The sequence below is a fragment of the Aptenodytes patagonicus genome, chromosome 20, assembly GCF_965638725.1.
Source record: "Aptenodytes patagonicus chromosome 20, bAptPat1.pri.cur, whole genome shotgun sequence".
Classification (NCBI taxonomy): Eukaryota; Metazoa; Chordata; class Aves; order Sphenisciformes; family Spheniscidae; genus Aptenodytes; species Aptenodytes patagonicus.
In genome coordinates this window covers 3,725,038-3,750,401 of record NC_134968.1, presented here as the reverse complement: position 1 = coordinate 3,750,401, position 25,364 = coordinate 3,725,038, and the positions used below count along the sequence as shown (strand labels likewise).

Below are 25,364 nucleotides of genomic sequence, written 5' to 3'. Positions count from 1 at the left end.
TTACATAGTTGTAAGAACATTTTTTCACTGTAAAATTGCCAGGCTTCCAAGAACAAGTTCCTCGTTGCCTGCCTGTCTGTCCTGAGCCACAGGCCAGTGGGATCCTTGCTGTTCAGTGCTGTAACCTGCATAGGGATGTGGCAAAGATCAGTTTGAGGCGTGAGCTTCTTATGCATTAATTCAATTCATTCTTTTCTGATGTTCTGGGTTTTTTTTAAATTTCAAATTAACACTCTCCATGTTTGAGTTGTAATGTGGCCCCTTTTGCAGCTTGACTGAATCTGTGTAAAAGGCTTAAAATAAGTGATTCTTTTTTTCCAGACTTGAGAACTGTGCATGTTGCTTAAGACTGACTGGTTCAGTGGAGGATGAAAATACCAGATAATCTGATCTTGGCTATGGGATCACCAGCAAATGCACGTAATGTTTCCCTGGCTCTTTGGACACTGAGAGCCCAAGAAGTCAAAAATACGAAAATTTTTTTTACTTTAAAAGGTTCATTCTTCTAAATAGCTTAGTAAACTCCACTAAATATGCTATAACACATGGTCCTGAAAAGTTAGCTCAAGCCTGGGCAGAGTACAGTGATATATGGTATATTTTAATTAAAATGGCTTTGACAATCCTGTTCAATGTTCCATTAAAATCAAAGTGTGTGAATCATAAGCCATAAGCATTAATTGGTGTGTTGCAAAGCAAATCTCATTTGACTGTACTTGATTAACACAACGTTTGTAAACACTTTTTATTAACAGAGTTGCAGTCATCAATCAATTTGAAATCCAAATTTTTAGAGTTACCTACTGCTCTCACTTAACACCCAGAAGTAACGGATGTGTGAACGGTGAATTAAACTTTGCTGCTAGCAGCTCTGCTAAAGCTGATATTTATACGGATCTGCATTACACAAAGCAAAATAATTCTTGATGCTCATTCCGTTTGGAGGGAGCTTGATTCTGAATCTCATTTTCCTGCAAAAATCAATCCCTCGATGTTTTTGCTACCTTGGGGTGCATGGTACCCGTGTATGCTGCTCCTTGCTGTCTGCCTTGTGCCTCTGACACACAACGCTGAGCCTTGTCCCCGTGGGGGGTAACCCTGCCTGGGCACTACAGCTTTGGATCCATCCTCTGTACAGAAAGGATCCGACCATCCTGGCCACTCCCTGCTTCTTTTTGATGCTTCAAGTGTCAATCGTTCCTTTTTTAATCTAGCTGGCTCGTTGTTGTGTGCCTACTGGATAACGTATTAAATCATAAACTCTTGCATTTAGCCAGTTAATTTTTTTAGGGCAGGAGCAGCCCAGCCCTTCTCAGAAACATGCTGGGTTTACCCAGACAAAATCTTTCCCACTGCAGCAGGGATCAATCCCATGAGGGCACCTGAAGCCACTTGCCCTCGAAACCATCAGTTTGTTTCATGTCTGACTGCCTCAATTCTAAGTAGGTCAGAGATCCCCAAAGGAGCAAAAGATGCCTTCAGAGTCAAGCAGAGGTTCTGTTGGAAGTCACGGCTGCACCAGGAGCTCGGTGCTTCTGCGGAGGTCATGCCTAGCCTGCCTTGGAGCGGCGTTTTGGCATTTCTGAAGCGGTGCGCGTTGTCTGCTCACTTAGACCTTCAGCTTGCGTTGCTGCAGTGATACCTTGAAGTCTGTGCATGTCACCCTGTGGTATGGTGTGCCTCTTCCGCTGGACTGGGAAACGAGTGGGAAGGTTGAGTGATGATGTGGCTTTCCAACCTTCCCTCTTATTGCAGGAGCTTTCTCACCTGCTCCAGAAGAGTCAGAGGGAAAACACAAGAGAAGACTTTGACGGTGTGATTGCAAGAAAGTACCTGGTACAAATAAGAAGGAATGAAATGAGGCTTTATCCTGCTTTGCTGAGCAAAAGTTGGCCTTGGGTCAGTTGAGGATCATCTGGAGGGCTTTCATAGAGCTTCAGAAGGGTTCCTGAGTGCAGCGTGGGCAATGTGAGAGAAGGCTGGCAGGATGCTGGGAGTTTATGTTGTCATCCCTTAGCTTGTACATTTGAGCTGCCTTGCAGCCAGTGTCCCTCCCTGGCACAGCAGATTGCCCCAGACGTCGTTTGCCACCTCCCTCGCTGGCACGCCGCGCTGCAGTTCGGAGGCATGCAGCGAGCAGTATGCTGCGGCTGTGCTGAGAGCTCCGGGCAGAGGTTTCTGAACATACCCTCAGCAAATGTTCATGTGTTGTGCTCCTCCGCAAACAAAAAGCTGTGCAAGCTGGGAGACCTATCAGTTTGCTATCATCTGGTCGATGGGTGCTAACCGGGAGATATGTCAGCTGGGATGAACAGGAAGGTTTAGGAAATTCACATTACTCCCCCACTTGCTCAGCTTTCTGGAGCAAGTGAAGATCTCATGCTGGGCGGTTTAGAGTTTACCTACAGGAGAAAAATACTGCAGCAGCAATTCATCCCAGCCTGCTGGCAGGAGCATCCCACAGGTAGCTGCAATTCCTCGGAGGAGCAGAGCTCATAGGAATCTCTTCTGCACGCTCGAGAGCCAGAGCCCTGCCTGTGCCATGGCAACAGGAGTTGTCTTCATGCCACAAAGAGGAGTGTTCACTTAATGCTGCTGTTCAGATCTCATATGCGTATCCATATGCTGTATGAAGCAATACTGACCCGTTGGTATGGCAGCGCGATTTCTTCATCCAAGAAAATGTCAAGTCCCTCTCTCCTTGGCTTGCAGTTGGCAGTAGTTTATCCCACAACGTTGTATTTATATTGGGTAAAGTTCAGGGAGAAATACTGCTGGAAATTGTGTCGATTTGGGTAAAAGGGAGGGGAGTGAAGAGGGGAAAATATGTGCTTTTTTACAAGAACTGAGCTGAATTGACTTAGTTCCCCTTGGTACGCCATGACCTGCTGAAACAGCAAAATGGTCTTCATCTCTGACTCACACAGGCTGGAATGGGTTTTGATTAAAAAAAAAAAAAAACAGTTAAAAAGAAAGATTGATGTCTCAGATGAGGGATGTCAAATCCACCCTGCTGCTCAGAAGATGTTTGCCAGAAAAGCCTACAGAGCTAGGTGCGAAAAAGTTTGCAGCTTGGTGTGAATAAACTCATTTGCCACAGTTCCTATCAGTGCATTTGAAGTTGCCATGGAGGGTGGGATCCACGGTGGGAGAAATGTTAATAAAGTAATTAATAATTACGTCCATAGCTCTCTAAAAAGTCATCACTAAGCGGATGGTTTGTTGTATCGTAGTGCTCAACAACAGAGAGCTCTTAAGTGAACCGATGCTTGTTCTTTCAGGTGCCTCCATTTCTCTAATGGACAAGGAGGGCTTGACAGCCCTCAGCTGGGCTTGTCTGAAGGGACATCTCTCCGTGGTGCGTTCCCTGGTGGAGAACGGGGCTGCCACCGACCACGCGGATAAAAACGGGCGCACTCCACTGGACCTGGCAGCTTTCTACGGCGACGCAGAGGTGGTAAGTGGACGGTAATAGATGCAGAACGAAAAGGGCAGTTGGCGTAAAACCCTCAAAATAGTATAGTTTGGCTTGATGTAGCAGTAAGCGTATAATGTCCTGGCCCTCCATACGTGCAAGCGCTTCCACAGAGGACAACTCATGATGTACCCTCAGACCCTATAGAGGTGGTTTTAGCCTGAGCAGTGGAGCAGAGCAAGCTTTTGCTGGGCACACGTCCCCAGCAGTGCGCGAAGGTCTCGCCCAGGAGCAGAACTGACTGTTGGGCTTCTCGTTGCAGGTTCAGTTTCTGGTGGACCATGGGGCCATGATTGAGCACGTTGACTACAGCGGGATGCGCCCCCTCGACAGGGCAGTGGGGTGCCGCAACACCTCGGTCGTCGTCACTCTCCTGAAGAAAGGAGCAAAGATAGGTAGGGACAAGGAGACAATCCGCCGTCGGCTCTGTGCTCAGGCAGGACTCCGAGCAGTGGGGCTGGCTTCCTAGAAAATAAAAGCGTAACACAGAGGCAGCCTCAGCCCCAGCTGCTGCTTCGTACTCCGAAAGCAGCCAGCGAGTCATGACTGCCTTGTTCTCTTTATTAAAATGGGGAATATTTTTTTTGCTGTCGTATTACTTAGCAAAGTTAATCAATAAACAACTGTTTCTTTGGCAAGGTCTTTCCTCTGGTAATGCTTTTTCTATCTTTACTAGTCTGAGTCGACAAACGTACTATGTCCATGCATTGCTGTGAGCTGCTGCATTCACTTGCTCTGTGTATGCTTTCAGATCTTAGTGTTACCTGCACTGCGCCACACAGCTGCTCACGTTACGTTTTCCTGTGAAAGGGGATTTTGCTGGTGCATTGGCTTCTTTGCTGCCTGCCTCTCACAGCTGCTTTTTTCCTTTCTTTTTTTTTTTTTTCACCTTCATCCATTTTTTTTCCCCCCTCTCTCCTACAACTTTTTGTTTTCTCCTTTCTTTGAAGGTTGTCAGACGTTACCGAGTCGCCCACGAGGTATATCTCATTGCTGTCAGCATCAGCTTCGATCTGATAGCTTTGTCAGCCTTGCTTTCTCCTGTTTGATTTAGCCTGCATGCGTCCCCAACACCTCTAATCTTTTAATTTACCTCACCTTCAAATAATTCTTTTAATGACTGTTGCAGAGAATAACTTGAACTCAAAAACTAACCTCCTTCCCCCAAAATGTACTGAATCTACTTATAGAATATTGTTGACTTATTCTTCACCCACACTAATGAGTTGTCCCCAAGTTTTTGCCACCCCTTCCCTCCCAGTATTAGACCTTGAGATAACGACTGGCTCTGCATGGGCGGACCCCTGTGCAGAGCCAGCGTGTCCCCAGCCCTGCAGACGGCTTCGGCACCGGCAGCACTTAGACACGACCTTTTCTTTGTCGTATTTTCCACCTTAATGGATTTTCTACTCTTAATATTTCACATCTTGTGAAGTTGGAAATCACAATCCACTTAAACACAAAACGCCTATCGACAGTCAAACTGCAGATTTCCTAGTACGCTTCCACAGATTTTAATTTAACAATGCTTTTATGTAACCACTCTGATTTTCCTTTTAAATATGTTTTATTTTCTGACCATGCTGTCTCCCCCACCCCAGCTGGTTCCACAGTCAGCATTGCCCTCTTGTGGAAATGCCTCCCATCATTTCCCAGACCATCGTGGTGGTGATTAGGATTAACCTTAATGACTGCAAAGGAAAACCATTGCAATGTGGATGACATTAATTTAAGTGCGAGAGGAGTTGTCAGCTCAATCATTTGGAGCGCTCTGCCCTTTGACCATGCCAAGTTGTTCTCTCCAGCAGAAATTCCCACCCCAGGATATTTTTTCCACCCAGCTTCCTACCACCCTTGCATTGTATGAGTTTTTTACCCATCATGCATCCTGTACACTACAGGTCCAGCAACATGGGCGATGGCAACCTCCAAACCAGACATCATGATCATCCTGTTGAGCAAGCTGATGGAGGAGGGAGACATGTTTTATAAGGTGAGAAGAGTGTTTTTGGAAAAATTGAACAGATGCAGCTTGCAGCATAACTTTGTATGAGGTTTTGACTGAGCAATGCTGCTGCCTTAACCCGCGGCAAGTAGAAGCTACTGCTCGCAGCGTTCCTTGTTGCAAACTGTTTGGTTTCGGTTAGTGGGGTTGGGGAGGGGGGATTTATTGCCCAAATCTGTAATGAAGCTGAAGCAAAGCCAGGTCTCTCCGCATTCTGGATTTGAGCCAGCACTTCATTTCCTCTTTGAAAACACCAGAAACCAAGTGTTTTACAGAGATTTGGAGTGCTGATGTCATCACATCAGATCTGGCAACGGTGTCATTACCTAGCAGGCTCACTGCTGTGGAACAAGGCAACAAGATAGTATATCCCAGAAAAACTCATGGAAGAAACTTTTTGCAATGAAAACAGATTGTCAGGACACAGATGGCTTTATCGTGTCCTTTAGCCCATGGGAGATGTTCCACCATTACAGTTAGAGAGTCTTTTTGCTCTGTGTTTATTTTAAGCTGATCTTTAAAACCTGGAGATTTGCACACACACACACAAAATGTGCAAGTACAACAATGATTCACTGTTAGGCTCTAAGGGTGAAGCAAAAAATATGCAAAGCTGGCATTGTAACTGGAGTTATCTGCCAGAGATACATGATACAGCTGAGAAACCTGAGTCTAAAAGGTTTTAAAGCTTACTATTTGTAGCTGCAAAATTTATGTCTGGGTCATCATGAACTGCATGTGTCCTAGATCCCATTTTGCCCTCTTTCCTTCACCCTAGCTGCCATGGGTGCCCCCCTCCAGGGCGCAGATCATTCCATCCCAAAAATAGGTGTCCAAAATAGCAAAGATGAGTCACCCTTTGAAGGTGACTGTTGTGTCCCAATAAATATAAAAGGAACCCAGTTGACAGGCTTAGATGTAGACACCTAATTTTTAGACATCTAAAGTTCAGGGAGATGAATCCCAATCTGTTTGTCCAACTTTAGAGCCACACCGGTGCCATAAACATTTATCTTTGCTATTGCACAGGCTTCTCTCAGCCCCAGGAACTCCACCCAAAGTTCCACAGTTCGTATTCTTTACCCTCCCTGGTGCTTATTAAGCTTTGGGTGTAGGGTGTTCTCCAGAAATGGGTTACTGATCACCTAGCTCAAAAGACCATCCATCCATAAACCAGATGGAGTTGTATCGAGTTAACATAACACAATTTCTGCTGTGTTTCCCACTGTAGCATAACTCTCTACGAAGTGGGAGAACTCAACTTGCACAAGGCGTCTGCATTTCCAGATCAAATGTTCCCTTGATCAAATGTTTTGGCTTTCCTTTCTTAGAAAAGAACTAAACAGTGAAGTCATGTTACCTTCACCACCCAAAATGTTCATGGGGCTGGTGAGTGAGTTCTCTGCAGTGAAGTAAACTCAACCCAAGGATGTGTTTTGACATGTTCTCCTTCTATTAGAAAGGTAAAGTGAAAGAGGCTGCCCAGCGCTACCAGTATGCTCTGAAAAAATTCCCCAGGGAAGGGTTTGGAGAAGACCTGAAAACCTTCCGTGAGCTGAAGGTGTCGCTCCTTCTCAACCTCTCCCGATGTCGAAGGAAAATGAACGTAAGTCTCCCCACTCTTCATGGCCTTAGGCGCAAGCTGCCAGCTTTCTGCCTGTGCACAGAGACATGTCCATCCTGTAATCGTGCTTTGACCTCTGAGATCTCTCCTCTGTGTAACCTGGTTGTCCTTCACAGAGCACTGACATAACTCAAAAGAAGTAATGATTTAGTATGCATTTCTGATTATTAAAAATTCATTGCTATGTTTATAGCTTTTTGAATTTTATTATTACTCCCTTTTGATGGTGATGTGAATTGGGGGTGGAGGCATTTTCCAGATTTCTAGGGCAGCGGTGAGGGAGGAGCCAGGAGATGTGCTCCTTTGAATACTAATTAATTTAAAATGAAGGAGCATATGCTTAGGGGGCTAGTACTTCCCCAGGGCAGTGACTCATCCAGAAACACCCCCACACACTCCCTCTCCTCCCAGAACTGCCAGATCGCTGTCACTCTCCCCGCTCCAATCTAGCATCATCTAGCGACCAACTCCTGCAGCAAGTCTGTTCTTCCAGCAGACAAATGCCACCTCCCCCTTGCTCTGCATGCAGAGACTTTCACCTCTTACAACTTAAGGTCTCCATAGACTTGAAAAGTGAAATCTCCGCTGAGGCCATGAGCCAGCGAAGATTACACTGGTGGGGAAGGGATTTTTATGACACCTTCATTTCTTTAAGCTGTGAGGGAGACAGATGAAAAGCAATGGAAGTAAAATCTTAATGCTGGTGAACAAACAACACAGTTTGTAGAAAAAGCGTGAACCTTCTCTTTAAACAAGCCAACTCGTGGCTAAGCCTGCACTTTAAGGACAAAATTTTCAGTTTACTGTTAACTGGGGAATCCCAGGTTTTGTGATAGAAAATTTCAGGGCGTTGTAATTGCTCCTGCAGTTTCTGCATCTATTGATGAGACCATAAAAGGTACCTACCTCTTGACTGCATTCCCAGTTTAGTCTATTAGACAATATCTCTTCAGTAACTGCTACTGAAGGTACAAACAAAAGTATGAGCTTCCCCAAGCAGGGCATCCAGATAGCAAGCTCCAGTGTGGACATCTTAGGGGAGATTAAACCTCGCCCTGGGTTTTGCTAAGGCCCAACTGGCCTTACTTGCACACGACTGCTCAGTGCAGTCCCAAGTGGCCATCGTGTGCTCATAAACTTCATTTCTAGAAGGTGGAGTTTGCTTACTGAGTTTCTGAACAAATCAGGAGTACTTTGGTGCTTTCTCCCAGAACTGCTCAGGGTCATAGCCCAAGTCAGCAATCCAAAGTTGTGTTTGGTTGCAAAATGAAAGCCCCTCCACTGGGAAGAGGTCTCCTTTGCGAGTGCTCAGCTGAGCTTAGCGGTACGTGAAGCATTCAGGACAAGGCAAGGGAGGACAGCCGGCAGGGTTTGAACCGTAGCTGATAGTCTCATGGCACTGCCACTCAAAAGCATGCAGAGCAGTCTCGATCCCATGCTGTCATCCTCTCCCTCCCCACTCCCAAACGAGTCTCCCAGGTGAGGTGTAGGGGAGAGACAAGGACCAGTGGAATGGGTGGCACTGGTAGGAGACCTTTGCCGGGCGAGTCCTGTTTGTAGCTACCAAGGTATCGTAGTCCCTTCCTTCATGTGCAGTTTTATTCAGCCCCTTCGAAGTATGTCAGCGTGTTGCAGAGTGGGAAGCAGAGGGCGTGGGAAAGGTTTCCTATTGCTTTCAACTATGGAAACAAATCCTTCATGAGATTACATTCCAGCCTCTGCGAGACCAGATGTTTCCTCAAGACTGTAGGTTGTTGGAGAGGGATTGCATGCACTTGTTGGGGACACAGTCAATGAGAACAGAGCCAGTGGCACGCTGGCCTCTGTGGGTGCTGACAGCATCTGGCGTTACGAGAGGGCTTTGAGTCTTTGGACGTGCCATCATAGCTCTCTGGCTGTAAATGATGTTGAATCCATGTGAAACATTCCAGTACCATCAAGTTTTCCATGGTACATGCAAAAAAAAAAAAAAAATGTCCATATTAAGTTTGTTTTCTTCCCAAACTGTATATATTTTTATTTCTATATCTATTCAATTACTTATCTGCACACCTATTGTAATGACAGGATTTTGGAATGGCGGAGGAATTTGCTACTAAAGCACTGGAGCTGAAACCGAAATCTTATGAAGCTTACTATGCAAGAGCAAGGGCCAAACGCAGCAGCAGGTGAGGAGAGAGAGAGAGAGAAAAGTGCGAGGGGCTGGTCTTTTCAAGCCTGGCCACACCGATGTAGGCATCCACCGTGCAAAACCGTACCAGTGTCCCCATGGGAAGAAATGGCAAAGGAACACTCATTAATGAGATTACAAACCTCTCAAACTCCAAAGTAACACCCTCCCTCATTTGGTAATTTCTGGAGACGGCTGAATGCAAACCTTTTTGAGAGGTTCATCTTAGTTGAACTTTGTCTGAACATCTTACTGCACTGGAAACCTTTACACCAAAGTTGGGTATTCTTTTTAAAAATACACTTTACACAACTTGGACTCGAAGCAAAATATGACTCGTGGAAGCCCTGTGGCCTGTGTTATGCAAGAGGGCAGACTCATTCATCACGGTGATCTCTTCTGGCCTTAAAATCTATGAATCTCTCTGTCCTACAGCACTTTTTGCAAGGCAGAAACTGCTGACTAGCTGTGCAGTGACTGTGCAGGCAAGCGCCAGCCGGTGAGCTTTCAGCCATAGCTTGTGCTCAGAGCACTGCAGCCAGCTTCTAGAGAGCTGCAGCACTGGGATCTCTCTGCATCTCAGGTGGAGCCCAGAGGATTCCCTTGTTAACCTCCCTGAAGGCTAAAAGATGTGAGATTAGATTCATTTCAAAACCGATCAATGCCATTCCTAAATGAGCAGGAGGGCTTGCTTTTGAGTCATACGCTCGAGGGCTGGGTGCACTGTCATCTCGGTTTTAAACGGCAGCCAAAACGCCTTGCATGGCAGTGCAGAGAATCGCCAGTAGCCGGAGGTATGTCGAGTCCTCCTGTGCAAACATCATAGCTCAGCAGACACCACCACCATTTGACCTTCCATGCTGGAGGCGATGTGTGGAACCGGGCTCCTGGCCCAGCTGATGCTGCGCTGCCTGGTCCACCGGGTCTTGATGTGGGAGGTGAAGCCGTGACCTTCTGTCCTGCAGAGAAGTCCTGCTAGCTGAGCCACACTGACCTAATGCCTTTCCTTTAATGGTTTTCCTCTCCATTGTTTCCAAAATACTTGTAAGGAAGCATAATAACCAGGTTCCTTTCCAGACGATATCGGCCTCCCCACATACAAGCATCCTTTTCTCCCCAGGTCTCTCCAGCAGAAACAGTCACCACTTTGGCTTTTCTTCTCTAAATATTTCCCAGTTTGTGCCCAGCAGCACCCCTGAGGTCAGCACAGTCTGGGGAACAGGAGGCTTTTCCTTCCTCCACCTGGTTTTGAATGGCTTGTGCAAAAGCTTAGGCTGGTGTTGGGAGGTGCTGGGGAGTTTTTCTCTGTGATCATCCCCCAAGATGACAATCGTGTTCAAACAGATCATTTTGCTCGAAAGCGAACAGTGTCCCTGTAAATGACAACCCCCTTCCCTGAACCCCCATGTCCCTTTTACTCCTCACAGGCTGGCCTTTCCCTTGCAGAGGCTTCCCTGGGGGGCTCGCGGGCTCCCTAATGTTGCTCTGTTCATTCTGAAGAAGTTAGCCAAATCCATTGCAAAATGGGAGAGACAAGCCTTGCCTAAAGCGCTGACCCGTGGGAGCCCCTGAGCTCTGGAGCCAGCCCTGACGCTGTGTGGTCTTGGCATCAGGCAGAAGTTAAATTTTCACTGGTGTAAGCGGTTGCAACTCCGTCAAAGCTGCGCTTGTTTACAGTAGTGGTGAGCTTGGCTCTTAGTTATTGATGCTTTGGTTTCCCCTTTGCTAATGCAGGGGCAAAGCTCATGGTGGTGCTGTGAGGAGTAATTAATTAGCCTGTAACGCACACTGCAGAGGACAGGCGTTTTTGCTAGTCTGGGTTGTGCCATCTCGGGACTGTGTTCCCTTCTTCTCCAGAATGGCTGGCAGTGTTTTCCTTCAGTTTGGATAAAATAAAGCCAAGGGAGGCACATAAGGCAGAGTTTGAGAGACGCAGCAAGCGGTAGCACTCACAGACATCTCCCTCAGTAACACGGACGAGCCACTTAACCCTCAGGAGCCTCCAAGAACGGCTCCGTTCAAATCCAGAGTAATTTCAGTTCTCATTTCTGTCCCTTTGTCAAGCAGGCAGTTTTCAGCAGCCCTGGAGGACCTGAACGAGGCCATCAAGCTGTGTCCCAACAACCGTGAGATCCAGCGGCTGCTGATGCGGGTGGAAGAGGAGTGCAGGCAGGTGCAGCAGCAGCAGCAGCCGCCGCCGCTCCCGGTGGAGCCTGAACCTGAAGCCCAGCATGAAGAGCTGTATTCTGTGCAAGATATCTTTGAGGAGGAATACCTTGAGCAGGATGTAGAAAACGTTTCCATTGGCTTGCAGACAGAGTCCAGGCCAAACCAAGGGCTGCCCATCATCCAGAGCCCACCCCCGTCCCCAGCTCACAGGGACTCAGCCTATATTTCTGGCTCACCTCTTGGCTCTCATCAGGTCTTTGATTTCAGGTCCAATAGCTCCGTGGGTTCACCAACCAGGCAAGGGTACCAATCCACATCTCCTGCTCTGTCTCCGACGCACCAAAACTCGCATTATAGACCCAGTCCTCCGCACACGTCTCCTGCTCACCAGGGCTCCTCTTACCGCTTCAGCCCACCTCCTGTCGGAAGTCAAGGGAAGGAATATCAAAGCCCACCACCTTCTCCTCTTCGTAGAGGTCCTCAGTATCGCGCCAGCCCCCCAGCAGAAAGCATGAGCGTTTATAGGTCACAGTCCGGTTCCCCAGTTCGTTATCAGCAGGAACCTAGCGGAGTCAGCCAGCTCCCCGGTAGACCAAAGTCTCCGTTATCCAAGATGACGCAGAGGTCTTTCCAGATGCCCCAGCTCCCCGTGGCCGTGCCACAGCAGGGGCTGAGGCTGCAGCCAGCCAAGGCGCAGATCGTGAGGAGCAACCAGCCCAGCTCAGCCGTCCATTCGAGTACTGTAATCCCAACCGGTGCTTACAGCCAGGTTGCCCACTCGATGGCCAGCAAGTACCAGTCGGCATCAGGGGAAATGGGGGTTAGCCAGAGCAGATTGGTCTACCAGGGCTCCATTGGTGGAATCGTAGGTGACAGCAGACCAGTGCAGCATGTTCAGGCGAGCCTCAGCGCGGGAGCGATCTGTCAGCATGGAGGGCTGGCTAAAGAAGACCTTCCGCAGAGACCGTCCTCGGCGTACAGGGGGGGTATGAGATACAGCCAGACACCTCAGATCGGGCGAAGCCAGTCCGCTTCCTACTATCCGGTGTGTCACTCGAAGCTTGACCTGGAACGTTCTTCCCTCCCCGCCAGCCAGCTGGGCTCTCCAGATGTGTCTCATCTCATAAGAAGGCCCATCACAGTTAATCCCAGTGAAATCAAGCCTCACCCGCCAACTCCAAGGCCCCTGCTCCACTCTCAGAGCGTTGGCCTCCGCTTCTCTCCTTCTAGCAATAGCATCTCTTCCACCTCCAACCTGACTCCCAACTTCCGCCCTTCTGCTTCAATTCAGCAAATGGAGATTCCTCTCAAGCCAGCTTACGACAGATCGTGCGATGAACTTTCTCCGGTCTCTCCCACTCAGGGGGGTTACCCCAGCGAGCCAGCCCGTTCCCGGACCACGCCGTTCATGGGAATCATAGATAAAACCGCTCGGACTCAGCAGTACCCCCATCTCCATCAGCAGAACCGGACCTGGGCTGTGTCGTCAGTGGACACTGTCATTAGTCCTACGTCTCCTGGCAATCTCCCCCAGCCAGAATCATTTAGCCCGCCTTCTTCAATCAGCAACATTGCCTTTTATAACAAAACCAACAATGCACAGAATGGCCATTTGCTAGAGGAAGACTATTACAGCCCCCATGGGATGCTGGCCAATGGGTCCCGGGGAGACCTCCTGGAGAGAGTCACCCAAGCCTCCTCGTATCCCGACGTCAAGGTGGCAAGGACACTGCCTGTGGCACAGGCCTACCAGGACAACCTGTACAGGCAGCTCTCCAGGGACTCCAGGCAAGGGCAGACATCCCCAATCAAACCAAAGAGACCGTTTGTGGAGTCTAATGTGTAAAAGACGCTTGTTGGAGTAAGACCCTCATGTTTTCAGCACACACTTCCAAGCCTGATTTCCATGCATATTATTATTATTTTTATTTCTCTTTGGTAGCTACATGACCAAGTTTCTCCGGTACTTTGTGTGGTGGTCAGACAGCCATGCACGTGCTCCAGCCCTTTTGTTGCCCAGCTGACCGTGAAGCCAACATCAGCCGAGCCAGTATCGTTTGCCCAATTCCAGCTAAGTTCCCAACCAGGATATCTTAGGACGTGGTGCGGGGTGGTCCAGAAATATCCCCTACGCAGCGGGAGGTAACCAGCTCTTTTTCAAGAGACAATCGCATTCGATTTAAATGGGTTTCTTTTGTCTCGATGAGCTCTTATTCAGTTCTGATGGGAATTCCTAGTGGGAGCAGAGCAGGGATCACAGGAGCCTTTCCCAAGGCTGCATCCACAGGCCCCCCGTGCCAGCCAGGTCGTTTGGCTCTTTGCCCCCAAAGAGCAAATTACCTGCAGTGAGCAAGGGCATGATGTGTTTTAATACCAAGTAGCTATGCACAATAACCATCCTGCTTCACCTGGTTTATAGCATTTTAATCCGAATTGGATTCCTTCATTATTTAATTGCGTCATCGGCCAGAAGGGGTGGGGGTCACACGATGCTTTGCTACTTTGCAAGCTACCTGCCGGGTGCCCCGACACTGATTTGCTCTGGGGCATTTTACAAGCGTTGAGAGATTAAAGTTGGCCCTTCGTATGCATTTTAATCAGCCAAGGGAATTGGCCAGGAACCTCTTGCGTGTGAACTGGGATTGCAACAACTTCTTCTTCACACCATTAGCGGACAACTGCACCTCACACACAGCACCACGTTTTCACCGGGACAGTTTAATGTTGGGGCTTTCATTTGGTGGGGTTTTTTACTTGCAAGGAAAAAAAAAAAATCTGACTTAGAAAATGGTATTCAAGGAGGAAAATTGCAATTTTTAATTTTTTTTTAATTTTTTTTTTATGATGAGGATGCATAATGTGGCACGATGGTTCCCAAGACAGGAGGGGTCCTTCAGCAAACCCAGCCCTGCGGCATCCCTTCCCTTTGGCTCGCTCCCGCCTGGGGAGCCGGTGCCGTAGCTGTACTCCTCTAAGATCCGTTTCCAAAATCTTGGAAAGCGATTGCCGTGTTCCGTACGTGTAAATGGTAAAGACCACGTTGTGCTTTTTAAGGACCTGTAGTTAAAAGAGAGATATTTATAATTTATTTATGCGTTCTATTTCAGGACATTTTTTGGTTTGGGTTGTTTTTGTTTTTGGTTTTTTAGTCAAATGCAAATCATATCAAGACAGTGTGAAAAGCAGGGGACAGTTCCAAAATCCTTTTTTATAGGATTTTCAATAGTTTTTCAATTATTCTCTGAAATTTTTTTGGGGGGTGGAGGGACTTTCTTTACAGATTCATTTATTACTGGTGGGTTTGTAATCCGCCTTTTCAGTTACTGAGGGTGAAAGGGGGGACGATCGGGGGGGGAGAGCGATAACCCTGTAGCTTGTTTTAAAGCAAAATAGTGCCTGTTGCCCATGCTGAACCTCACTCATATCAATTCTTCAGAGCGACTTCAGTGCTGAGCAGGAGGAGCGATACCTTTCGGTGTTTCCAAAGGGCTATGCGAATAGGTGGCAAGACTTCTTGAACCAAATCACGGGGTCCAACCTCCGCTGGTGTAAATGAGCATATCCCCAGCGCGACATCAGTGCAGCTACATCCATTTACACCAGATAAGGACTTTGCCCGAAACTCTTAGCAAACCCTGGCTTTGATGGGGCTTTTTTATTTTTTTTCTGTGTGCGGATCAAGCACATCTCGTTGCTATTTCGTTGCCTAATTTGCTCAGAGCAAACTGGGACGTGCACACCTTGGGATGATGGAGGCTTGTGTCTCATAGACGCGTTGAGAGCGTTTGGGGGGAGATTCCTCCGTGGGGTTTGGAGATTTATGTGCTCTTTTGGCCTATTTGGTATTTGTCCGAGCCAGTATTTGGATTGAGGCTGGTGTTTTCTTTCTCGAGGTGCAAGCCAGTGCTGACTCTTTGCTTTATTACAGGGCTCTGTAAAGCGGGGGGTAGACTGGGAGACCCCTCGGTAGGGCGGGCTCCCCGCGGCCGCGGGGACACTCAGCTCCATGCACTATTTCTCTCCTTGCAAAGGGGGTGTGATGAGGTTTTTTTTCTTCCTCTCTTTTTTGAAGCAGCGTGTTCTGCTTTGTAAGGAATAACCGATTTCTTCTCCTCCGCATACAGTGCACCTATAGCTAGGACGTGTATCCGTGGGTCTGGAGTAGCACCAGTCGCTTTGCTCAGTGCCTCCCATCCTCCAGCTTTCCTGAACGAGTGAGTGGCTTCCTACCTTTAGTTGCTTCTTTGAAAGGAAAAAGTAACCAAATTCAGCCCCGTCCCTATTTTCTATGGCCGAGCGAGACGCGCTATGGCCGTGAGCCGGTTCTCTCCGCTGAGATGCAAACGGGACGGTCCGAGAGCAGCGATGTGAGAACTGCCCGTGCTTTGCTTTCGCTGTTCGCTGCCATGTGCTCCCAGTACTGTCCTTCCGAAACATCCCCTCACAGCACTTCTGTGTATAACTTTTGGGTTTATGAAGATGTTTTAAGGGAAAAGGAAAACAGCTCACACTTTTAACACAAACACCAAGCTGAAAGAAGGCTTAAATACTGCGGCGTGCAGGTTTTTTCACGATACCACGTGTTACATTTTTCACAGGATTCTTGCACTAATGGTTTTCCATCTGTTCTCTCTGTAAATGGGTGCACTTTACTGTTTGAATTTGTTACTATGATAAATACTGGATATTTAAGCGTGAGTAGTGTCTTCATTAGAAAATAGCAAAACAGCTCTTGTCTCTTAGTGTATTTTTCAAGAAAAAAAAAGAAAAAAGAAACGAAGCAATGAATCATAACATTTATAGCACAAGAACTGACTCTTGTATATAAGCATCAACAGATTGAGTAATTTTTAAATACAAAGTTATTTGCAGTGATTTTAAAGCACTTCCCCAGCAATTCTCTTAGGGACAGCTGAGGCAAGAAGGCTGCTGTAGTCCCCGGGTGGGTAAGGAGCACACCTCTCCCTGGAAAAGCCGTTCTTTACACAGTCCCCTGTGTCCTCGAAGTCACGATTCGGATTTGGCATGGACGAAAAGCAGAGGTCGTTTCGTATTGTGCTGTCGTGCGTGGTCCTGTTGTGAAGCGCGCTGTTGTACACGTGGCTCGGTGGAGCACGAGGCTCAGATCTCACCTGGCGTCCCTTCACGCTGTCATCTTAGATCTAGATCTGACAAGCCCGGGCTGCGTTGCGGGAGCAGGCACAGAGTTTCAGACAGGGTGTTGTGTTGTCCATCTGTGTTACATATTTAATTACTCTGAGTAATTAAGATGTGGGACAATGCTGCCAGCCGGCGCCTCTGTCCCCTCCCCAGCTGCAGTGGCACCGCTGGCAAGCCTCCGTCTTGCGAGCAAGTAAGATTCTTTGGTGTACCGAGTAAACCAGGTTCTCGATGACATTGAAACCTCCGGGTTTGGTTCTTGGGGTGCGTTGGGTAGGCAGTGCTGAAGCCAACCCCTGTATTTAGCCGACCTTCCCACCAGGTGTCTCTCGTCCTCTGCCTGCAGCTGCTCCAAGAGCTGGGTGTGCCACCACAAAGCTGAAATCTTCTCTTCCAGCTTCGGGTGTGGGTGTCTGCCATGTCCCTCGGTGGGGATTCGCGGGCTCTTGCTTTGTCTCGCGGGCTGGGAGAATGCTCTGGTCCCAGGGGAGGGGACACCCGCCTGGTGGGGGGCTCTGCAGGGGTCCCCACCAGCCAGGCTGGGAATGGCATTGGAGGGCTTTGAAAACAGTCTTTAGTGGGCATCTGAAGCGCTTAGGAAAGGGAGGGTTTTACTAAGAGATCCCTTGGGATCCGTCTCCAAAGGCGAAGGTGCCGCGCAGCCTGAGCTGCCTTCTCTGCGTCGCTGCTTGGGAGGGCGCAGGCTGCACCGGCTCCCGACAAACCGAGGCATGCGTCTGTCCATCTGTCTGTCTGTCTGCCGCCCGGCACCGGTGCCGGCAGGTGGGTCCGTCCGAGCACTGAACTTTTTTGTTTTTTTTCTTTAACCTGGCTGTAAAGAAAACTGCTTGGCTAGTGTGAACGTTTGTGTGTGCGTATGACAAATACCTAAGCCATACTTGGATTAGGTCCGGAACCGGGGTGGCTACTAAATTTGGAGCGATTCAGTCCCCTCGTACAAAGGTTGCTGTATATTCAGGGTTACCCAGAAGATGTCTAGCTAAAACCGAAGTGCCAGCTCCGCCTTATCTAGAGAAAAGCAAGCCGGCGTGCCTGCTCGTCCTCCGCCTTCCTTGCAAAGGGGGGTCCGCGGTGAGGTGTCGTGAGCTCTTTGGTGGTTGTACTTTGCTTTAGTCTTGGGAATTCAAGATAACTCTTCTACCAGGATTAACGGTGTTTAACCAAGGGCTTAGGGGAAGAGCTGTTGTACCTGCTGGGACCTCTGCGGATAAATGCCTTCACCCCGTGCTGGTTGCTCTACGCGAAGTCTGGTGGGGTGCGTGTTGGACACAAAGCACAATGGTTGAAAGTTAAGCTGCGTTTTTTTCCCGATTTGTGTGAATAATTGCTGGATTTTCATTCAGTCAAACTCTTTTTTCTAATATAAACCACTAAGGGCTCAATTCTTTAGCAAGATGCGTTCGTGTTCAACTCCTGACTATACAGCTGGATCTCACCGCAACTGTTACAGACCTACTCGAGAGAAAACACAGCTAGTGCGACCGTCACCAGGAAAGCCAACGGACACCAAACCCATCCGCCGTATCCTTTCCTCCTGCTCATTTTCTAGCTGTCACGGTACGGAGGAGTCAGCAGCCGGGTCCCGTCCGACGGGATCGCGTCCTGTAGTCACGAAAACAGAGGGCTGCTTTGCCAAAAGACTTTGTCCCTTCTGGGTGACGCTGTCCAGGGACGGCGGTGCGGCTGCGGGTCGTCTCCTCCGGCGGGTCGGGATCGTGCTGGGTGGGTGGGAAAGCCCTCACGCCCAGGGAATTGGGTCACTTCACCGTGGGTCTGCCTCGCTGTGCACTGATAAGCCAGACACTGAGAGCAGCACTGTGCGCTACGTAAAGTCCATTTTGTTGCTACACCGATAACCCAGAGACTCGTGTGGACTCTGCCAGTACTGCTGGTGTCATCCCTGTCCAGCCTTTTCTTTCCCATAGTGTTGCATTCAGCGTTCCGTCTCCCTTCTGTCTTCACATCCGAGAGGATCTGAGTTCGGTACAAACACGTACAGTACACACACCTTGTGCTTTGTACAATTCCCTGGTTGCCATCCTTCGAGACACTTGCTGGGAAGATCTTTAAGACACTTAAATTTTCCTTTAGCTTTTCTATAATTCTGATGTAAAGGACTTTCTCTCTGTACAGTATATTATTCAGTGCATGTTCTGTTCTCTCTACTGATATATTGAACACCACACAGTTGTGATATTGTGCAGTGGGAAGAGCAACCCCTGCCGACAGCGGAGGCCTTCGCCTCTCATGTATAAGGAAAGAAGAAAACATATTTTTTCCTTTGCTGTATTTGCTTGAGCAGAGTTTTCTTGTCTGTACATGTGAGCTGTGAGATAGATGTGAAAAGTTCAAAAGAATGCATTCCCCCTCCCCAATGTATACAGATTGTAATCTGTACAATGAAAACTGTATGTATGAAAAAATGTACTTATTTATAAATGGTTAACACTTGGAAACGGCGTCTGGCCTGGTGTTTTTGCCACGCTGTGGTGAGCAAAGGAGCACGCTGTGGCTTCTCGGCGTGGAAATGACCTGGGGACATCGGGACAGCGCGAGGGTCGGGTCTGGCTGTCACTGCCTGGGGATGGGGACGGGGACGTGGCACTGCCGGGAGCAGGAGGGGATGGAGGCAGCGCTGCTGCTGCCGTTAGCAAAGAGGCATTAATGAAATAGGGGAGGGAACTGCATCAGAGAGTTTTCTGGATTAAATTGTGGAAAGCACAGCTCGGTGCTGTGGACACCGGAGCCCTGCAGCTCCTGAGAACCAGAGTGTCTGCTCGCTTCATCCCTGCCCAAACCCAGGGCTCGGTTTCGCAGCTGAACGCCCCTCACAGCTGCGAGCATCCCTGCCTCCAGCAGCCAGGCCGGGCTGGATGCGCAGTGCTGGAAGGACGCAGCGCATTGGGGTTGCGGTGAGCAAAAACCCCAGGCTTGGGCTTGTGCCTTTGCTGGGGCTGCGCTTGCTTTGCAGCGCTGGGATGGGAAGCTTCAGGTTTCCGGCAGCTTCAGCCGCACGGCTGCCTGTGCCGAAACCCAGGAGGAAGAGGGGATTCTTTCAGCAGAGGAGACGAGCTGTTGTGGTTTAACCTCAGCCAGCAACTGAGCCCCACCCAGCCGCTCGCTCACTCCCCCCCCCGTGGGATGGGGGAGAGAATGGGAAGGGTAAAAGTGAGAAAACTTGTGGGCTGAGATAAAGACAGTTTAGTAGGTAAAGCAAAAGCCGCGCACGCAAGCAAAGCAGAACAAGGGATTCATTCACTCCTTCCCATGGGCAGGCAGGTGTTCAGCCATCTCCAGGAAAGCAGGGCTCCATCACGCCTAACGGTGACTTGGGAAGACAAGCGCCATCACTCCGAACATCCCTCCCTTCCTTCTTCTTCCCCCAGTTTATGTACTGAGCATGACGTCATATGGTGTGGGATATCCCTTGGGTCAGTTGGGGTCAGCTGTCCCAGCTGTGCCCCCTCCCAGCTTCTTGTGCACCTCCAGCCCTCCCAGTCGGCAGAGCATGGGAAGCTGAAAAGTCCTTGACTAGTGTAAGCACTGCTCAGCAACAACTAAAACATCGGTGTGTTATCAACATTGTTCTCACCCTAAATCCAAAACACAGCACTGCACCAGCTACTAGGAAGGAAATTAACTCCATCCCAGCTGAAACCAGGACACGAGCCCACATCGGGGATGCACCTCCTCATGGCAGGTCTTCCCCCACTGCCATGGGCACATCTAGTGCATGCCCAGACCCTGGAGACGTCCCCGTGGGGTCCCTCACGCAGCCACCGCTGAGCTCTGCAGCATCAGGTGCACAGTGCAGGGCCCAGATGGGACAATCCCATCCCAAATACCCACCCTGCCCTCCCCAGCCCCTCGGGCAGCTCCTCACCCGGCTGCCCATGGTGCGTGGGAGCTCAGCGGAACCCCGAAATCACCAGCTGGAGGAGGACAGGGTTAGCTGCAAACATTTATTAGATCAGGAGCATCCGCTGAGCAGACAACACATCGCGCGAGAGGGGAAAACATTTCAGACACGAAGACGCTGAACCTGCACAGACGCCGGGTCGCTCCAAGCCCCCGGGGAGCCCTTTGAGGGGAGCAGCCCCGATGTGTGGCCAAGCTGGAGGGCGATGGGCTGCCAGCGAGTGGGAAATCTGGGTGATGGCAAACATCCCCTCTGCCCATCGGCACTGGGAACGGGCTTTGGGCTTCGGCCGCTCGCAGGGGGGAAATCTGGGCTTCCACCCCCCGGTCCCCAAAGCAGGGCAGAGCCTGGGTACCCCCATCCTTTGTGCCCCAATGATGCTGCCCCTGCCCCTGCCTGCGGCACTGCAGTCCCCACGGGGCTGGGGGCAGGCTCGGGGGGTCACCAGGGGCTGCGCGGGGCAGAGCTGAGGAGGATTAAGGCCAAGCGAGGCTGAACCCAATGGGCAGCGTTACACCAACAAGCATGTCCTTCCCAGCTGTCCTCGTCACACCAAGCTGGGCAGAGCCCCGAGACGGAGTACACAGGGACATCCCACAGACACCACGAGGTGCCGTGCTGGGGACCAGGGAGCTGAGGACATCACTGGCTGCCGCCACCAGGGCTCTCACCCTCCGTCAGGGTCTTGAAGTCCATGGAAAGGGCCAGCTCCTCGGCCAGTGGCGGGCGCTTCCAGTCGTCCCGTGTCAGCACGTAGCCCACCACCAGCCCAAAGGCCACCAGCATCACCCCCAGGGTGTTGGCCAGGACACCCTCAGGCACAAAGTGGCTGTAGGAGTCCCTGCGGGGGTGGAGGGGGATGCTCAAGCCTCGGGGTGCAGGTGGCCTGTCCCTAACATGGCTGGGACCCCCTCCTCATCCTCATCCTCTGGGCACACACCCTGGGAAAGGTCCCTTTCCCCCCAAATCAGAGCAAGAGGTGACTGCCCGGGTGCTGCTTGCTTTGGGGAGGGACAGCAGAGAAAACTGGGGGCACAGTCCTATAGCAGGGCTATAGGCAGCCCAGCACCTCCGCTGCCAGATGTGTTCCCCCAGCCAGAGGGAGGTGGCTCCTGGGGTGCTCCATAGCCGTGTCCCCATGGTGCTGGGGCTCAGGGGGACCCCGATGTGCAGCTGGGGCCATTGCCGTGTCCTCCAGCTGCGAGGGCAGAGGCCTCAGGGACATGAGCGTCCCAGGGGGTTTCTGAAAACACCTGGCTGCAGAGAGGTGACGGTGGATATTTTATCCCCATCCCCAAAGAAAGCTGTCGCAGGATCCGGCCCTTGTTAAACATCATCTGGGAAGTGACTCAGCAGCAGCAGAACTAAAGGCCTCGGGGGGGGAGATTTAATAGCCACGGAGCCACAGCCTGAGCAGGGGCCGGACTCTGCCCCACAGGGCTGGAGCAGCCCTTTGCTGGGGGTCAGGGGGATGTGGGGGGCTACCACCCCCCCCCAGCTCAGTCACCCACCTGATGTTGAAGAGGAGCATCTCGGTGATGCCCAGCAAGCAGGCGGCGATGGAGAGGACAAAGAGGGCAATGCCAAAGAAGATGTGCTGGGGTTTGTACCAGCCGCGCAGCGAGAAGGAGGCACCAGGGAGCAGGAAGAAACCGCAGCCCAGGAGCCACTGTGGGGGCACGGGGATGTTACGGGGTGCTGTGGGGTCCCTTCCCTCCCCCCCCCCCCCCCCCCCGGGGCCCAGGGGCTCCCCAGCCCTCACCTGCAGGAGGTAGAGCACAAAGGCGGCCATCCCGCACCAGCTGTGCAGGCTGTACATGTCGGGGATGCCCTTGGTCCGGTGGGACTCGAAGACGGCGATGATGCCTGTGGAGAGGAGCCCGTTACCGCCAGGGCCAGATCCAGCCCCATCCACCCATCCCGGCCCCAGCGCTCACCGACGAGGGCGATGACCAGTGCCAGGCCGTGGAGCAGCGCGTGCAGCACCTTGGTAGAGCGCTTGGCTTCATGCCTGAAGACCCGGTAGACCAAGAGAGCTGCCGGAGAGAGGGCAGATGAGCATCCATGGGGGTCCCCCACCTCCCCGGCACCCCACATCTTCCAGGGGTGCTGCATGCAGGCAGGGGAGGTCCTGGAGCATCCTCCTGGTCTCATTTGTTACCATTTTGTTCCCTTCGCTCCCTGCCCAGCTGCAGCTCCGAGGGCTTTGAAGGCTGCAGCTGGGACAGGGTGCTTGTCCCACGGCCCCGCTCACCGTCACCTTGGAGGAAAACCATGCCCAGCACCATGCAGAGGGGGTGGATGTTGAACTGGAGGGGGCTGTGCCAGGCCACGCCGCCCCGGTAGCGGCCCAGCCAGGCACCCGTGGTGGCCAGCAGCATCAGGCCCAGCAGTTGCGACACGGCCACGTATGCCGAGAGCCCGGCGGGGCTGGCAGGCGTTGGAGCCCCGTCCATGCTGGCCTGCGGGGGACAGAGAGGAGGGGGCAGCGAAGCCACAGGTGACCCAGCATGGCAGTGGGGGTCCCAGCCGGTCGGCCCCGGTGTGGGGTCCTGCTGCGGGCAACGTCCGGCACCGCTGCTCCGCCCTCACCTGCCGCGGAGCCGGACGCTTCCTGGTGCCGCCGGGGCCGCTGCGTCACCCACGCCTGGAGGTGGCTCCCAGCCACCATGGCACGCCCAGCCCTGCGCTCCTGTCCCTTGCCCTCCTGCCTCTACTCGCCTGCTCCTGCCCACATCCTGCCTGCCCCATTCCTCCTGCCCCAGCCCTCCAACCACACCATCCCTTCATCCCCATTCCTCCATCCCCATCCCTCTATCCCCATCCCTCCCGCTCCGTTCCCATCCCTCCATCCCCATCCTGTGGCCCACCCTTGCACCCTCCCCACCTCATGCACCCCAGAGCCCCACAACAACCCACCCCAAAGCCTGCTAGAGGAAGGCAGCGCAGGGACAAGCAAGGCTGCTCGGGACCTGCCCCCCCCATGACAAAAGCGATGGCCCTTGGGGACACGGGGCTGAGCAAACCCCCGTGCTGGGAGGGGGCAGGGGACAGACACACCGTTACCCAGCCGCGCTGCAGCCACACCAGAGAGCTGCCCCACAGCCCCCACAACCCACCTGCACCCACGTTGTGCTTCGTGCTGGGTTATCCGCCGATTCTCCCCGCTGGCCCAAGGATCAGAGCTGCCACCGCGGCCACCACCAGCACGGCCACCTCTCCTGCTTCCCCGTCAGCCAGGGCCAGCGAGTCCCAGCCCCAGGGGCCAACGTCCCACCTCTGTCCCAGCCCTGCTGTGGGTGCCTCTGGGGAGGAGCACCAGGCTGGCTGCTGCAGACAGACCCACGGTGCTGTCAGGACCGGGGGGGGCATGGGGCGGGGAGCGGGGGGGCAATGCATTAAGACCACGCACACACTTTATTCCCAGCCACCTTTATTGGATCAGCCGGATAAGTGGGTTAAGGGAATTGGTTTATCCCATTAGGTTGCACTGCAAAGGCCGCCTGCCCGCGCCCGGCCTCACTGCCCGGGGCCATGGGATGCTCTGCAGGGACTGGCACGGGGACCAGGCTGCGGGCGGGGGGGGCAGCGAGAGGCACCATCTCCTCCCTGCATCACAACAGCCCCCCCCAAAACCCTCACCACTGCCGTGGGGCTGCTGGCTCCAATGGGGCCACGGATCCCAAATGGGTGCCCGTGCGGCTCCATCCTGCCCTCCGCATCCTCCAGCCAGATGCAAATACCTGGCCCCTCTGGCACTCGCACAAGGGGCCAACCCGGTCCCCAGCCGCGCTGGGGATGGAGGGACAGGGAACGATCCCCCCGACCACGGGAACTGGCAGCAGGACACAGGGCAGTGCCTGTTGGAAATGGGCTTTGCGAGTTGCCCGTTAGCCCTAAAACGATCCCGTCCGCTGCTCCCAGCCACTGCCGAGTGCTGGGACAGCCGGGGGCGGCCGGGCCCCTTTGCAAAGGCATCCCGTGGTGGAGACCTGCCTGTGCCCCCCCCCCCTCAACTGCATCTCTGCCCCCCTCCACCCCCAGCAGCCCCCAAGTGCAGCCCCAGTCCCCCCCTCCCAGGGCAAAGCCGGTGCTCCCCGCTTTTGGGGGGGGGGGAGGCAGGGAGCTGTCTCCGGTTAAACCCTCCCCACGTGGCCTGGGGAGGGGTGGGTGGTGTGTGCACCTTGCATACCCTGGCAGCCCCTCACTGTGGCCTCTGGCTGGGACCTCCCGGAGTCCCTGGGAGGGACTCTTGGGGAGGTGTCTCTGCTCTCAATGGGGGCTATAGGCTCATGGAGGGGAGGGGGCTCACTCCAGCTCAGAGCTGGGGGGGGGCCTGAGTGATGTATTGGGGAAGGGGGAAGGAGGCAGACACCCATGCAGCACCCCCTCCCAACCCTACCTGTGGGTGCTGGGTGCTGCCGCCTGCGCCAGGCCCAGCGGTGACAGTGTCTGAGCGAGGGACAGGGCCACCGCGTTGGCAAGGCAACGGAGCGATGGCAAAGCGAGGGAGGGCTGCACCCTCCCCAGCATCGCTGCAGAGGGAGGGTGCCATTGCATGCTGGGGAGGGGGAAAGAGGACTGCAAACCTGGGTGGGCATCACCATGGGGGCAGGGTGGGGTGGGGGTGGGGTTGTCTGTGTGTTGTGGGGATGGTCCCCAATGCACTGGCAGCATCTGTACACACACACCCCCACCCCCATCCCCCCCACCCCCCCCGAGCTGTGCCAGGCTCTGCTCGCACCCATCTGAGCCCCTGCACCCTGCAACACCCCAGCCCCAAAGCAGGCCAGGGACCCCACAACCTCGCTGGATCAGCCC

At 52.2% G+C, this 25,364-nt stretch overlaps 2 protein-coding genes across 13 annotated transcripts in view; one reads left to right on the top strand and one right to left on the bottom strand.

Annotated features, from left to right (window-relative positions):
• Positions 1-19,080, top strand: part of TANC2 (tetratricopeptide repeat, ankyrin repeat and coiled-coil containing 2) — a 287,901-nt gene extending 268,821 nt beyond the window's left edge. For 7 of the 10 annotated variants that reach the window (XM_076356962.1, XM_076356961.1, XM_076356968.1 and 4 more), the window contains 7 exons: positions 3,282-3,457; positions 3,738-3,870; positions 4,426-4,455; positions 5,377-5,468; positions 6,940-7,086; positions 9,172-9,272; positions 11,339-19,080. In XM_076356962.1, coding sequence (XP_076213077.1) covers positions 3,282-3,457; positions 3,738-3,870; positions 4,426-4,455; positions 5,377-5,468; positions 6,940-7,086; positions 9,172-9,272; positions 11,339-13,289 — 2,630 coding nt within the window. In that variant the 3' untranslated portion in view covers positions 13,290-19,080. The remainder of the gene's footprint in view (positions 1-3,281; positions 3,458-3,737; positions 3,871-4,425; positions 4,456-5,376; positions 5,469-6,939; positions 7,087-9,171; positions 9,273-11,338) is intronic. The other 3 variants (XM_076356965.1, XM_076356967.1, XM_076356966.1) reach the window with 3 other exon arrangements.
• A 1,492-nt stretch (positions 19,081-20,572) lies between these two features.
• CYB561 (cytochrome b561) lies at positions 20,573-25,009 on the bottom strand. 3 transcript variants are annotated; one of them, XM_076356645.1, is made up of 7 exons: positions 24,946-25,009; positions 23,663-23,870; positions 22,798-23,005; positions 22,481-22,579; positions 22,306-22,409; positions 22,055-22,212; positions 20,573-21,384 (listed from the first exon to the last, which is right to left on the bottom strand). In XM_076356645.1, the coding sequence occupies exons 3-7, from the start codon at positions 22,997-22,999 to the stop codon at positions 21,186-21,188; spliced, it is 762 nt and encodes a 253-aa protein (XP_076212760.1). In that variant the 5' UTR covers positions 23,000-23,005; positions 23,663-23,870; positions 24,946-25,009; the 3' UTR covers positions 20,573-21,185. The 3 variants fall into 3 exon arrangements, with proteins under 3 accessions (XP_076212760.1, XP_076212759.1, XP_076212762.1); XM_076356644.1 differs by having other exon boundaries at positions 23,663-23,873; positions 24,946-25,006; XM_076356647.1 differs by lacking the exon at positions 23,663-23,870 and having other exon boundaries at positions 24,946-24,999.
• Between the last annotated feature and the right edge of the window lie 355 nt (positions 25,010-25,364).

What these genes read in the sequence shown, in the direction of transcription:
- CYB561 (XM_076356645.1), bottom strand. Translation starts at nt 22,999, where the DNA reads ATGGACGGGGCTCCAACGCCTGCCAGCCCCGCCGGGCTCTCGGCATAC. An exon ending in TTGTGCTCTACCTCCTGCAG is followed by an intron (nt 22,213 to 22,305) that starts GTGAGGGCTGGG and finishes GTGCCCCCACAG; the next exon opens with TGGCTCCTGGGCTGCGGTTT. An exon ending in ATGCTCCTCTTCAACATCAG is followed by an intron (nt 21,385 to 22,054) that starts GTGGGTGACTGA and finishes CCACCCCCGCAG; the next exon opens with GGACTCCTACAGCCACTTTG.